Source organism: Euleptes europaea, chromosome 2 (genome assembly GCF_029931775.1).
Source record: "Euleptes europaea isolate rEulEur1 chromosome 2, rEulEur1.hap1, whole genome shotgun sequence".
NCBI classification, from domain to species: Eukaryota; Metazoa; Chordata; class Lepidosauria; order Squamata; family Sphaerodactylidae; genus Euleptes; species Euleptes europaea.
This window is the reverse complement of record NC_079313.1, coordinates 22,194,178-22,209,662: the sequence shown is the minus strand read 5'-3', so window position 1 is coordinate 22,209,662 and position 15,485 is coordinate 22,194,178. Positions and strand designations below refer to the sequence as shown.

The window sequence follows — 15,485 nt, the reverse complement described above, 5'->3', positions numbered from 1 at the left end:
TAGGTTAAGGTCCAAGAAGGAAAACGATGGGTGACAGGAGTCTGAATCTGAGTTACCCCTTTTAGAAAGGCAATGATGTGTTGATGTGTTGATGCCTGGACATAGGAACCCCCTCTAACTCTGGAATGACAGTGGCAATTGCAGCAATCTGTCTCTGTAGTGTAGAAGCGGAGAGCTTAAGCTGCAGACCTTCCTGAAGGAACTCTAGGATTTTGTGTACGCCCGGATGAAGGGGGTCAACCTTTTTTCTTCTAGCCCAGCGGACAAAGGCCTTCCATGAAGTGTTATAAATAAGCCTGGTAGCAGGTCGTCGTGCCTCTAGTATGGTAGCCATGATGCCTTTGGAGTATCTTCTATCCCTTAAAGATCTCCTCTCAAGTGCCAGGCGGTCAAACAGAACAACTGAGGATCTGCATGGACTAGGTGACCTTGTCGGAGAGTTCCCCATTGAGATGGGATTCTCCAGGGTTCCTGGCATGACATCTGGTACAAGGTTGCAAACCAGGGTCGACGAGGCCAGAACGATGCTACTAGAATGACGTTGGCCCGTTCTCTCTGGACCTTTCTCAGTACTTTTGGCAGTATGGGGAGAGGCGGGAAGGCATAAAGCAACCCCGGGGGCCACGGACTGAGAAGGGTGTCGACGCCCTCTGCTGCCGGATGGTGGTATCTTGAAAGGAACCTTGGAACCTTGAAGTTTTCTACGGAGGCGAACAAGTCTACTGAGGGAACGCCAAAGTTGGTGGTAATTTGCCAAAAGGCCTCCTGATACAAGGACCACTCCCCTTTGTCTGCAAACTGATGACTTAGTTTGTCCGCTTGCACATTTAAAACCCCCTTTATGTGCTCTGCCCGGATAGACTTGAGGTTGGTCTGGGCCCATGTAAGAATCTTTACTGCTTCCCGATATAGGGAAGAGGAACGGGACCCTCCCTGTTTGTTTAGGTGGGCCTTGGTTGCAATGTTGTCCGTTCTTACTAGGACATGTAATCCCCGAAGGAGTGGAGTGAAGGCTCGAACTGCGAACCTTACTGCCCTCAGTTCCAAGACATTGATATGCAGAGTAGTTTCCTCTGCTGACCATCGACCTTGTGTTGTGTGAGACAAGTATGTGGCTCCCCATTCCCCCAGACTGGCGTCTGTGAATATTTGTGCTGGTTCCTCGTGAATATACTGAGTGGTCCGGCAAAGGGTTGAGTGTCGAGACCACCATAGGAGACTCTTTCTTGTTTTGGGAAGGATGGGAATTAATCTGTCTCTCTTCTTTGCGATGTCCCTCTGAAAGGGGCGAATCTGCCACTGGAGTGGCCTGAAATGGAAGCGGGCCCAGGGTACCACCGCTATTCAAGCTACCATGAGGCACAGTAGTAGTGCTAATGACATAAGTCTTGCTTTCCTTGACTTGGCTAAGGAGCAAGCCAGGGTTGTTATTTTCAGAATCCGTTCCTGGGGAAGGGACAGAGTATTGTGGATAGAGTTTATCCGGACCCCCAAGTGTACCATGGACTGAGAAGGTGAAAGGGAACTTTTTTGGAAGTTGATTAAGTAGCCATGATACTGCAAGGCCTGAATCACCTTTGCTGTGTGCAGGAGGGACTGCTGTTTTGACTGCTCACAGATCAGGATGTCGTCCAGGTACGGATGTACCTGAACACCCTCCTGTCTGAGTGTGGCTATGACTGTGACTAGTATTTTCATGAACACCCTCGGGGCAGAAGCCAGACCAAAGGGGAGTGCCCTGAATTGGAAATGGGAGTGGCCAAATGCAAAGCAAAGAAAACGCTTGTGTGAGGCATGAATAGGCACATGTAGGTATACCTCTGTTAGGTCCACCGCCGTCATAAATGTGCCCGGGAGTAAGGATTCTATGATGGATTTTAAGGTTTCCATCCAAAAATGCTTGCGTGCCATCCATCTGTTTAAATAATTTAGATCCAGGATGGCCCTCCAGTCCCCGTTCTTTTGGGGGAATGTAAAAAATATGGAGTAAACCCCTTGGCGCCTTTCAAGGGTGGGGACCCTCTCTATGGCTTCGATGGAAAGTAGATGTTGTATGGCCCTGAGTGTTCTGGCTTGTTTTTGTGGTTTGAAGGGGATGGGAGACTGTAAGAAGCGATCCCTCGGGAGGGAGGTGAGTTCCAAAAGATAGTCCCTGGATATTATTTGGAGGACCTACCAGTCGGGATTTGAAGGGACCCATTTGGAGCTGAAGAGTTGAAGTCTCCCCCCCACTGGCCACTGGCTGGGGGCTATTTTTGAGAAACTTGTCCCCTTTTTCGGGACGTGCTTGTTGGGTTTGGGATCTTGAAAACTTTCCTCCCCTCCAAAAGGGCCGAGGGGGATTCCATGACCCTTTTCTATAATCAGAGCAATATCTGACGGGAGCGCGTGGAGATCAAAAGGACTGATACGAGGATGGGCGTGGCTCTTTTTTGAATTGTTCTGGAAGAGCCTGTTTCTTGTCCTTTGTAGCCACTAGTATTTTATCTAGTTTATCCCCAAACAGCCTGCCCTCTTGAATGGGGTAAGAAATGAGGGTGGCTTTGGCCTTAAAATCTGCGGGCCAAGCACGCAGTCACAGAGCCCTTCTTACTGAGGTAACGGATGCCATGGATCGCGCCACAAAGGACATGGTGTCTAGAGAGGCATCAGCCATTAAGGTGATGGTGCTTTGCACTCTCTCAAGGCCTCCGATTATCCTTTGGTTCTCCGGAGGAACCAGCTGGATGAGCTTTTTAACCCATAAGTAGGAGGTGCGCGCAAATATGGAGGTGGTTGAGCTTGCTTGAATAGCTAGGGCCGAATTTTCATGTGCCTTTCTAGTTAGGAAATCGGATTTTCTATCCAGTTTATCCCTCAAGGATCCCAGTCCATCCTCAGGTATAAGGCCTGGGGACTGTAGATCCACAACTGGGGCATCCACCAATGGTACTTTCAGCAAATTCATAGCATGAGGTGCGAGGTGGTATAGTTTTTTAACAGCGGGGGGAGTCTGCCTATTGGAGGCAGGGTTGTCCCACGCCTCCTGGACTGCCCTTAAGAAAAACTCTGGAAATGGCACTAAATTATTACGTGATTGTTTTCCGGGGAAGCATTCCGCTACCCTGTTTCAGTTTGGTTTTGGGGGCCTCCGAGGAGGTTGCTTCCTTGTTTAAGTCTAGGGCCAGAATGGCTTTTGCCAACAAGCCCTGATACTCCTCCCCAGTAAACAGACGGTTCTGTTGGGGGGCCTCGTCATCTGAGTCAAACTCTTCTTCTTCTCTTTCCTCGTCTGAATCGAGGGAGGAAGTATGGGACCCGACTGTAGAGGTCTGCTGTGCCTCAACACTGGCTTTTAGTGCTGCCTTGGTGGGCCATTGACCGCTAGTAGAGGTCCCTTGGGCAGCCGGCAAGCTCTCGCCTGTTCCGGTATTATGGGAAGGGGCCGATGATGAAGGAGACTCACAGGGACCCGGCCAGGGGAAAGGAGGGATCCTCATCTGAAAAGCCTGAAAGGCTTGCCATTGCAGTTGAAGGGCTAGGTTGACCCAGTCATCAGCCTCCTCCCGGGTGATAAAGTTACTGCCCGCCGCCCCAGATGGAGCGGGGGGGGGGGAATTACCATCTCCTGATTGGAGGGCTGAACCTGCCACCAAGGGATAAGCCGTGGGGGCAATAAAAGCCGCGGTGTGCATTCGCGATGAGAAGGCGGGTGGTCTTTTCCCGGCTCTCATCCAGAGTCCGCTCTTGTTGCTGCGCTTTCTCTTTCTAACGCCCTGCAGCTGCAGTGCGGCTTGTAGCGGCGGCGCGCCTTTTGAACTTTCGTTGCTGTGGGCGCGGTGTCGCTCTGCATGGAGCCCTCCTGAACTGTGTTCCCTAAGGGATCGCAATTGCGTCCGTTGGGAGAATCGGTATCCTTTTGGGTGGATTGGACCAGCCCGACATGGTAATCGGAGACCCACAGGAGATCATCCTCCCTATCCAAAATGGCATCTGCCATTTTGGTGACTCTGGGGAAAACCCCGGGGAAGAAGACAAAACAGAAAGACAAGTGGAAGGGAGGACGGGAATAACACAAAGGGTAAGTAGACTTACTGACAAACAGAAAGGGCGATTTCAATGAAGCGAGCTAATGCCTAAGGCAGAAATAAAGCACAGAGCTTTTCCTGTGACCTGCTTCCCCTTTCCGAGGCAGGACGGAACTGGAGGTTTTCCAGGCTATTTCCCGCCAAGGGGAATACAGGCAAAGTTACAGGCAAGTGCAACCCCTGTTTAAATCTTCACAGCTTCTGTGCAGTCCCACACTGGGAAACTCACATGTTCATTTACCCTGGAGGTGGGTGTAGGATTTTAATTGAATAGACTCCACGGAACAGCTTTGCCTCCTTTAATAGTACTGTCCCCTACCTGGTGGAACTGGTTTTACAGAGACTGTGCAAAACTGAATTGTTCAGATGTGTATTTCACTGAAGATCAGATCACCTGAACTAATCGGGCCCTGACGTTATAGTTGAGAATGGGTCCCTGGTTGTGTGGCAACAGAACAAAATATTGTTCAGTTGTTTTACCTCTGTTTTATTATGGTCTTGAATAACATAGTAACCTGCCTTGATGGAAAGCCTCCTGGCAGGCTTCAGTGATTTGACCTCCTTAGAATGAGGATGAAGATGGTGATGCAAAATGTTCCTAGACTGTAATAGAACTTCAGATTCCAGGTATATATCTTGGATGTGGGCAGAAGGTATGAACTCTCATTCCCTGGTTCTTGTCCTATGGCTCATTCCCTGTGGCCTTGAACAAGTGGCCTGTTGGATTCCAGACCAGCCCCAAGGTACAGTTTGTTCTTGTGACCCTTTATGGATATTTAAATTGCATTTCTTTGGCTGTATTTGTTGTTAGTTACTTGTAAGAGCCCCGTGGCGCAGAGTGGTAAGCTGAAGTACTGCAGTCCAAGCTCTCCTCACGGCCTGAGTTCGATCCCAACGGAAGTTGGGATCAGGTAGCCAGCTCAAGGTTGACTCAGCCTTCCATCCTTCCGAGGTCGGTAAAATGAGTACCCAGCTTGCTTGGGGTAAAGGGAAGATGACTGGGGAAGGCACTGGCAAACCACCCCGTAAAACAAAGTCTGCCTAGTAAATGTCAGGATGTGACATCACCCCATGGGTCAGGAATGACCCGGTGCTTGCACAAGGAACCTTTACCTTAAGTTACTTTGGGTCCCATTAGGGTCACATAAATACAGGCTTGGATCCTATGAAAGTGTTGCCTGCATGCATGATAGCCTCTTTTGCAGAGTGTGCTTCCTCTTGTGATAGTGCTTCTGTTTGTACAAAGCTCACTGAAAACCACCGACCCTGTGCAAATAAGAGTGCTAGTGCAAGAAGCAGCACACCCCACAGCAGAGGCTATTTAGTACACATGGAACTTGTTCATTGGACCCAAGCCTATCATTTTGGACAAAGGTAAGCTAAAAATGTCATAAATAACCCACAGTGCCTCCCCACCTATATTCATGTGCTCAAATCAAACTTTTACTCACACACACATACCAACAGTATCATATTCTTCAGGTTTGTTTTTTTTGTCAGCTCACCACTCACAACACCTGTCCCAGTCCTTTTGGCTCCAAGGTTCACATCAGGGAAAGCAAGATTTGGCTTGGGTCCAGGAGGTATAGTTGCTTGGGATCTTGAAGAGGACCTGGACTGTTCTGCTACAGGTTCCAACTGTTTCTGTACACTTGGAGACTGAGGATAGCTTGCAGTCCTTGGTGACCTTATCTTATCTGGGAGACTATAAAAGGAAAAAATCAAACCAGAAGTAAAAAAGTCTTTCAAGTCTGGACAGACAGGGCATTTATGCAGCAGTGGCTAAGAATCATTTCCTTAGAGGACTGTGCATCTCCAGTAGTACACAGAGCAAAACGTTTGCAAGGTATGAGAAAAACACCCATAACATGTGATTGACAACAATTTGGAGATCTTACAATTCATATCAAAGGAACAGTTCACAAATTATGGTTTTAACCTCACTAAGGTATCTTAGATGTGCATATGAGAATATGACATTTGAACCATATGTTTATTGCATGATAAATGGACCACAAAAGAATAGTCCTCAGTATAGGTTCTGACACCTAAGCCTGTGTCATAACTATATATATAAATAAATGCTCTAGAAATAATATTCATAGCATGTCCAAATCTGCAATAAACATTAGAATTTAACTCCAGTTTGACAACATTTTGCTCCAAGTATCAGAATACACTACAACAACTTAGCTTTATTTAAGAATTTATTGTTTTGATAATAAAACTGAACTATGTAACTGTTAAGTATTGTTAGCACCAGTTATCCCCATACCACATATTTATAGCCATAAAAAAGATTTATGATCATATACTATGGGATAAAGCCACAATTTCAAGGTAATATGCAACTCAGTCCTTTTAGCAGTTAATTTTACCTCATCAAAGAGTGACCAGAAAGTTCTTCCAAGGTGCTGTCAGAGTCTGGATTCTGTACTTGTTCTCTACTAGATACTCCATTGCTAGGCACTGAAGTTTTTGCATCTGACAGTCTGTGGTCTGACCCTGCAAACATTCTGTTTTCTTCCCACCAAGAGACAAGTGAAACCCCAGAAAAAGATTCCAGTCCTGCAAGACATATTTTACCAAAAGAGTTTTTTAAAACAAAAAAAAATCAGTGAACATATCCTGGTTGTAGAATTGCCATCCTCCCGTCATGGCAGAGGATCCCCTGCTCCCAGCTTTCGTTACCCCAGCTCAGACAAGGAGGGGGAGAAAAATAAACCCAAAAAATCACCATTGGACCAATGGTGTGATATCACTTCCAGTTAAAACCAGAAATTATGTCATGCCTCTAGAAATCGCTGAAAGCTCTATGGTTTTAAAGCTTAGTTGCATTCGTAGCAACAGGAAATTTGGGAGGGGGGGTTGGAGGTCAACAGCTCCCCATTTATCCTTTTAGACACCAGCTCTTGACACTACAGAATATCACTATATTCCACCAAAGTGTCCATGCACCACTCTAGTGCACGAATATATGAAATACATTACCCAGAGATAACAGTAAATGGCACGCTTACTTTCCTTTTCCCCTCTTCTATTAGAAGATGCAGATGAGCAAGAACTGGCAGATGGAAATCCTGAGGAATGGTGGGCAAACTCTTCAGCTTGGAGCTTGTAAGATAATTTCTTGCTGATAAACTCTTCCTTTAGACTTGGGCTGCTGCTGCAAACACTGCCACAGAACAAAAATATAGGTAGCATTTCTTAGGTACACCAGACCACACCATAGTGAAACTCAACTGGTGTTTGGAGGATGAAAAACCCAGGATCAATGACAATGATTCACCCTACAACTTCTTAGGAAGTTAATATTTGCAGTGCCATATAAGGCAGTGCCAAGCTCAGGATTTTCACCAGCCATGCTTGGAACTGCTGAAGATATACATTTAGATTTGATCTGAAACCAATACTCTGTAGTTAATTAAGCTTTAGTTGGCTACTTTGTGAGCCAAGCATTAACAGCATGCTCATTTTAAGGGATGTGTCGCGCCGCGCCTGGTCTTTAGCGGCCCCCGGGGTCTCTGCCCTGGAGAGGGGTGGGGGCGGGGGAGCCTCCTTGGCCTCAGACCAGTCCGAGGGGGAGTCAGAACTCTCCCCCCCCCTCGGACGTTGCCAGGTTGCTGGCCAAAACCTCCTTCAGCCTCCACGCAACCCTTTTCCGGCTTCCTCCCCAGCCTTGGCTCCCCTCTCGCCTTTTAACCCTCCCCGGCCAGAGATACCCCGCCCCTTTCCCACTACCGCCCCCATTCCCCGCGTTCCCCGGTGCCTGCTGGCCGCTCCTGCGGCCTCAATGGGATCTCCGGCAGCTGCGGCGGCCCTTCCCCGACCCGCCCACGCCCTCCCGACCATCAGCTGTGGAGGGGGGTGGAGTCCATCGGGCCGCGTCATTCTGGCTGCGCCGGGGCCGACGGCTCCTGTCCCGGCCGCTTTGTTCCTGGGCGGTCGCGCCCCTTCTCGCCAGCTGCCTGGAGGAGGAAAGGAACCGCCGGTAAGGCCCTCCCGACTCTCCCCCAGGGGGCCGGAGGATCCCGCGAGCCCCCCCCCGCCTACCCCGTGAGTACCTCTGGGCCCGGGGTTTAAGGAGCGGGGAGCTAGCGGCCCGAGAACCGGCCTGGAGGCTCGTCCCGGGACAGGATGTCACTATAACTGAGAATTAAAGAGAAAACCTTTAAATATCTTTACACCTTTAAATACCTTTGAGAAGGTGCCTGAATTGGAGTTTAGGTAATTTTTTTGTTTTGCCATCAAGCCACAGCCACCTTATGAAGACCCCATAGGGTTTTCAAGGCAAGAATCATTCAGAGGTGGTTTGCCATTGCCTGCCTCTAGCCTTTTATGCATGGCCTGTTTCTGCTGGAACTGCTGCTAACTGCACAGTATTTGCAGTCAAAAACACTATGCACAGGGGCTTTTCCCCTAAAAGAAATTCCAGGAGTACCTTATGCATCCCCAACAAAAATGCGGAGCTTCTGAACTATGTATGAGTCCTTCCCCCCTGAAAACACTGCTTTTTAATTGCCTGTAGTGTATTTTTAAAAAAATATGTCACTAGCCCCTAGCAGCCCCGCAGTGGGATTACCATATTTTTCGCTCCATAAGACGCACTTTTTTCCTCCTCAAAAGTGAGGGGAAATGTTCGTGAATCTTATGGAGCGAATGCCGGCTGGGCGCGTGAGCGTCGGGACAGGACGAGCCGGCATTCCCCGTCCCGACAGCCAGCTGGGAGGCGGTCGGGGCCGCACAGAGTGAGCCAGGGCACGCGCCCAGCCGGCTCTGTGCAGCCCCACCCGCCTCCCAGCTGGTTGTCGGGGCGGAGAACGCCGGCTCGCGCCGTCCGGACGCGCACGAGCCCAGCCGCCTCCCAGCTGGCGGTCGGGGCGCGTGCGGCAGCTCGCTCTGTGCGGCCCCGCCCACCTCCCAGCTGGCCGTCGGGGCGGGGAACGCCGGTTCGCGCCATCCCAAAGCGCACGCGACCAGCCGGCATTTGCTCTATAGGACAAGTTTTTAGAGGAGGAAAACAAGATTTTTTCTTGTTTTCCTCCTCTAAAAACTAGGTGTGTCTTATGGAAAGGTGTGTCCTATGGAGTGAAAAATACGGTATTTCATTTGATCTGAACCGAGTGGCCATTTTACAGCCAAAGCAGAGAAGGGCCCAGGACAACCTCCCACACACACACACACCAATGTGTTTCTGGCTATCTCATTGCAGGGATCATAAAAACATAAAAACACTTGCATGGTAACTTGTGACCATTTCATTGTTCCATTATTAGTCTTGCAGTCACAGACCAAAAACGAAAAGGCTTTCATGCCTATAAGAGGATGTGTAGAAGGGGAGGGCAACAAATCAGCCTGGCTCTGTTCCATCCTGCCAAGAACTGAAACTGACCCACACTCACTGTAAACTGACCAAATAAGCAGCCTCATGGTATTCCAGCATTATTCTCTCGCTAGTGCATTAAAAAATGGCTTTGAGCGGAAGGGTTGGATGAGGGGGACAGACACACGGGAGGGAGAAGCAAGAATGGATACGGGGAGGAAAACTCGAAGTGACAAGTATGCATAGGAGCGGCTTTCAAATAAGATCGAGGCAGACTTAACTCGGGGGAAAACAGCATTTTGAAAACGCGGGGAAAATGTGAGGGGAGAGCGAGGTGACTTCTGAAAGTCGGGAAATACATGCATAATTAAAACGAAGCCCCAAAGTAGTCCGGGGTGGTGGTGACCACAACGGGAACAACCCATGCATAAAAGGCCTATGTGTAGCAACCCTGGTATTCCTTGGTGGTCTCCCAATGTACATTTAAAATTTAATTGATTAATCTGTAATGGGCAAATAAACACTCAGTTGCCAGTCCTAATTTAAACCATTTTATCAGATTAAGGAAACTTCAGAATATTTAAATATTTTTTTCCAATCCACACCCTGGGGGCAGGTTCAGAATTAGATATATAGATAATATACTGCAGCATACAACCAAATATTGCTCAGCGGTCATAACTTTTAATTAATGATGTTCTGGCGCTATGTGTATTGTAAACCATGGGTACCTGGGCTCAACAGATGTCTTTTTGTCTGTCACTATTCCACTGCCCTGTGATGAGATGAAGTCATCTTCATATGAAACAATACTAGCTGGAGGGCTCATTACTGGAAGCAAAGGTCGCTGGATTGGTGATCCTGGTCCTGACCATTCCTCAAATCCTACAAAAGAAAAAAGAGAGGAAAACTGAATACTGTCTACATTACAGAAAGATTAAATAATCTCAACAAAAGCTCAGCCGAGGTGTGTTTCAGATGAGCAAAGGTCCTAAATTACTGGCATTCCAGCCTTTTCTATATGGCTGCACAACAGCTTAGGAAATGTACTTTTTGAGATACCCCATACTGAAAAGAAGTAAAACTTTACCAAAGACAGTAACTAGCAGGCGCCATTTCTGAAACATTATGATGAAATGATTAGAGTGCTGGACTGGGACCAGAGAGACCCAGGTGTCAGTTTTCACTCTGCCCTGATTCTCACTAGGCATACTTGGGCCAATTAACATCCCCTCAACCTAACCTACCTCACAGGGTTATTGTGGGGATAAAACAGTGGGAGGGGGAGCCTTGTACATTGCCCTGAGCTCTTTGGAGGAAGGGCAGGATAGAAATGCCCACAGATTAGAACTTCCTTATCCATCACTCAATTAATCCACAGATTTACTATGGCATTCGAAGAACAGGACCACAGAGTTATTTCTGTTACCAAATGCAAGTGCTCAAGCAGTTATCAACAAAACACCAGTGAGAGTAATACATTTCTTCTTTTATTTTTCTTACCTTTCCCATGTAGTTGATTAGATTTTGTAAAGATGTTGACACTATGTGGACTTCCTTTGGTGATTTCTTCCCAGGGACCTGAAGCACTCCCCATCTGTGCAGAAAGGGGTAAATAATTTTCTGCCTCCTTCTGAAATTGTCCTACGGGCTCACTGCTAGTTTTATCTGCAGCACAGAACTCTTTTTTCTTTAACGTCTCAGCTTTCAAAGGTGAATGTTCACACTGGTTTCCCTCCTCCTCAGACACGATATGATCACTGAGCCACTGCTCACTTATTGAGTCTACATGACAGTCATGGAGAATTATAATACTTTCAGCCTTAGGAGAGGAGTTTTGCTTCTTAGATAGGTTTCCTACTATTCCTTCAGATGTCTGCTTGCATGGGAGTGTGATGGCAGCAGCGAGAGCGCTGTTGGTCTTTTCCACTCCAGGATTTTCCAGTCCAAGGAGGTGACTGTCAAGTTGAGACACACAGGTACTCAACATGTTCTGAAGTGTGGCTGAGAAAGCATCATTCTCTTCTCTAACAGAGGGACTGCTGGCCTTCGCCCAGTAGCCGTCGCCCTGATTTCCTTGCACCAGGTCATGTTCAGAGTTCCATGCTGCTCCATAATCGATGCCAATTCCAGCTAACCTTTTGGCTTCACTTTCAATTCTGCTTGACAAAGAAGCTGCTGTTGCTTTCAGGGCTTCAATACGGCCTAATTTACCTTTATACTGGTTCATTGTGGGCTGTAGAGTAGATGTAACTGGTGGAGATGCCAAAGGCAAAGATCCCACAACTGTGCTGTGGATTCTGGTTGATAACAAAGAGTCAAAGTCTTTTTGCAAGACACTCATGTGATCCAAGGACAAACGTTGTGAAAAGAGACCTCTACTTAAGACAGCAGAAGATTGTGGGAAAGGTAGCTGGGATTTTGAACTTAGTCTATCTGACTGGATCCATGAAGGCTCCAACAAATTATCCCTAGAAACCAAAAGGTAGAATACTTGTAAGTTTACAAGAAAAGAGTCTGGGAAAATCTGACTCACATATAAAGACATCTTTGCAGTCATAGTTTAAACTGGATATGTGAACCCAGACTGGATTATACCCTTTCCATATTCCTGTTGCATGTTGAGGGGAAGAGAGTTAAGAACAGGGTATATCTGTCCAATTACCAGTTGTCCATGTGTCATTAACATGGAGCATGTGCAAAATTCAGCAGTGGATCTTATCTACCACTGTATTCTGCATTGGTCAGACCTCACTTGGAATACTGTGTCCAGTTTTGGGCTCCACAATTTAAGAAGGATGTTGACAAGTTGGAGTGGGTCCAGAGAAGGGCGACCAGAATGGTCAAAAGTCTGGAATCTATGCCCTATGAGGAGAGACTTAAGGAGCTGGGTTTGTTTAGTCTGGTGAAGAGAAGGTTAAGGGGTGACATGATAGCCATGTTTAAATATTTGAAGGGATGTCATGTTGATGAGGGAACTAGCTTGTTCTCTGTTGCTCCAGAGACTAGGACACAGAGTAATGGATTTAAACTAAGAGAAAAGAGATTCCACTTAAACATTAGGAAGAACTTTCTGATGGTGAGGGCTGTTCGACAGTGGAATGCTCTGCCTTGGAGGGTGGTGGAGTCCCAGTCTTTGGAGGTCTTTAAGCAGAGGCTGGATGGCCATCTGTCGGGAGTGCTTTGATTGTGGGATCCTGCATGGCAGGGGGTTGGACTCAATGGCCCTTGTGGTCTCTTCCAACCTTGTGAACTTGTGAATACATTGCACTGTTTCAACCATGTATCAGATTTTACATGCATGTGTCATATTAAGACATTACAGCCACAGATGGATGTCCAGTGGGGCAGGCTCATCCAGGGGGCAGGATAGCATCTCACTCTTCCCCACTGTGGATACAGAGAAGATTGGAAAAATATTGTCCAATTTGGGCTTCAGTCTTACATTATACTAAGAGGTCCTATGCATAGGGAGTATACCTTCCATGTTAATAATAATATTTTGCACCCTGGCTTTCCAAATTCTACACCAAGAAAAGCTAAGCTCTACAGTCCACATAAAGTCATCAAATCTGCATAATTTCTATTATTAAAAAAAATCTAATTTATTATCTGCTTTTCGTATCTGTGGGCAATAAGCTATGCAGGCTGGTTACCAAACTGTTGCTGCCAACAACTGGAAGTCATATGTTGCCACTACTCTGGTTTCTGAGGCTGGCATTCTGCACACACTTTCAATAAATACAAACACAGCAATAAAGGCTAGAATCTTGTTTTCTAATAAAAATGGAAAAATAGAGTTCTTAGAAAGCTGGATTATGCAACCAATAGACTTGTGCATTGTCTGCATCTCTACAGAATTTCAGAATACACCCAGCCTTGGTTATGCAGAGAAAGCATCCTGGAAATCTTAAACTACATTTTCATAATAGTCTTTTTGATTGAAATGTCCCAGATGCAGGATGCTGTAATGGTACTAAATTCTACAGATTTCAATTAAATTGCCTAAAAAAGATTTCAAATATTTTAACATATGATCTATACTATTAGTCACCTACAATACAACTGCTTTACACAAAACAACCATGCAATCCTAAATAGAATTACACCTCATTACACCCAGGATGGCGGCACTGTAAGGCTGCGAAGGTAATTTCTACTTGTGTAGTCTTTTTAAAGGGAGGGAAGGCAGCATAGCCCAATCTCATCAGATCTCGGAAGCTAACTAGGGTCAGCTCTGGTTAGTATTGGATGGGAGACCACTAAGGAATACCAGGGTTGCTATGGCAAACTACCTCTGTTAGTCTCTTGCCTTGAAAACCCCTTAAGGCAGGCATGTCCAAAGTCCGGCCCGCGGGCCAATTGCGGCCCACCGACCGGTTGAATCCGGCCCCCAGGGAGAAGGGCAAAGCTGCAGAGAGGCCCTGGGAGCCACAGCCGACCCCCGGCCATGGCAGCCCAGCGCAGAGCCGGCACACCCCGGGAGCCAGCTAGGAAGCCGCCAGCCAGCTAGGGGCAGGAGGCCCCTCCTAGCAGCCGCCCAGCGGGAGCCGGGTGCGGAGCCAGTGCGCCAGGGGAGCCGGCTTTAAAGCCGCCAGCCAGCTGGGGGGCGGGAGGCCCCTCCCAGCCGCCCAGCGCAGCAGCAGCGGGACACAGAGCCGGGCTGCCCCGGGAGCCGCCAGCCAGCTGGGAGACAAGGGTCTCCCCCATCCGCCGCACCGCGGAGCGGCAGCAGGGCGTGGAGCCAGGCCACCCTGGGAGCCGGCTGGGATGCCACCGGCCAGCTGGGGGGCGGTGGCCCTCCCCCCAGCTGCGGGAGCCTGGCAGGGGGGCCAGCAGCCAGCTTGGGGGCGGGGGTCTCCCCACTCCGCCGCCCAGCATCACGGGAGCCCGGCAGAGCCGGCTCGCCCCAGGAGCCGGCTTGGGGGAGGGGACCCTCCCCCTGGAGACCGGCACGGAGCCGCAGCACCCCGGGAGCACAGCGCGGATGCCAACCCCCCTGCACAATGTAGGAAATTTACAACTATCTCCCCCCCGCACCCCCAGTGATCCCTACTCCATGCCCAGAAGATGGCCAAGAGTTGGACGGGACCACCAGGGTCATCTAGTCCAACCCCCTGCACAATGTAGGAAATTCACAACTACCTCCCCCCACCCCCCCACATGCCCAGAAGATGGCCAAGAGTTGGACGGGACCACCAGGGTCATCTAGTCCAACCCCCTGTACAATGTAGGAAATTCACAACTACCTCCCCCCACACCCCCAGTGACCCCTACTCCATGCCCAAAGATGGCCAAGAGTTGGACGGGACCACCAGGGTCATCTAGTCCAACCCCCTGCACAATGTAGGAAATTCACAACTACCTCCTTCCACATCCCCAGTGATCTACTCCATGCCCAGAAGATGGCCAAGATGCCGGACTTTGGACATGACTGGCTTAAGGTCACAGAGGGACCAGGAAGGAGCGGGACTTCCGCCCTGAAGGAAAGGGGCGGAGCGAGGTTAATTAGCATTTAATTTTAATTTTAAATGCTAATTTTAATTTTTAATTTCAATTTAATTTAATGTTTAATTTAATTGTAATGGTTCAAAGAATGTCAGGCAAAATGGTTGGCCCTCACGCGTGTTCACTTCATCAAATCTGGCCCTCTATGAAAAAAGTTTGGACACCCCTGCTTTAAGGGGCTGTCAAGTTGTTACCGACTTATGGCGACCCCTGAAGGGGTTTTCAAGGCAAGAGACTAACATAAGTCGGCTGCGACTTGATAGCACTTTACACACACACACACACACACAGAGTCTTTTTAAAAAGCATTCCTTTTAACTTACGTAACAAGAGAATGATGAGATTCACATAGAGACATATTGCTACTGGAAGATGCACTATGTGAATGCCCCTGCATTTTGTCCTCTTTGTTAGAATCTTCAGATGGTTGATATCCAGGGTTGGGCTAGGAAGGAAGTGGCAGTGCATTAATAAACTGGAAGTATGATATTTTTAAAAAATCTAAAAAATACAGTTTAAAAGAAAATATGATCAACCCATTGGGATTTTATTCCAACAACTGCAATTTGTTCTGTACATGTACAGGG

General features: G+C 48.0%; 1 protein-coding gene across 1 annotated transcript in view; it reads right to left on the bottom strand.

Annotated features, from left to right (window-relative positions):
• LOC130473173 (centrosome-associated protein 350-like) overlaps nt 1–15,485 on the bottom strand; it is a 105,243-nt gene that overhangs the window by 61,024 nt on the left and 28,734 nt on the right. Inside the window, 6 exon segments of the mRNA XM_056844702.1 lie at nt 5,573–5,772; nt 6,446–6,635; nt 7,088–7,242; nt 10,122–10,275; nt 10,894–11,861; nt 15,222–15,343. Coding sequence (XP_056700680.1) covers nt 5,573–5,772; nt 6,446–6,635; nt 7,088–7,242; nt 10,122–10,275; nt 10,894–11,861; nt 15,222–15,343 — 1,789 coding nt within the window.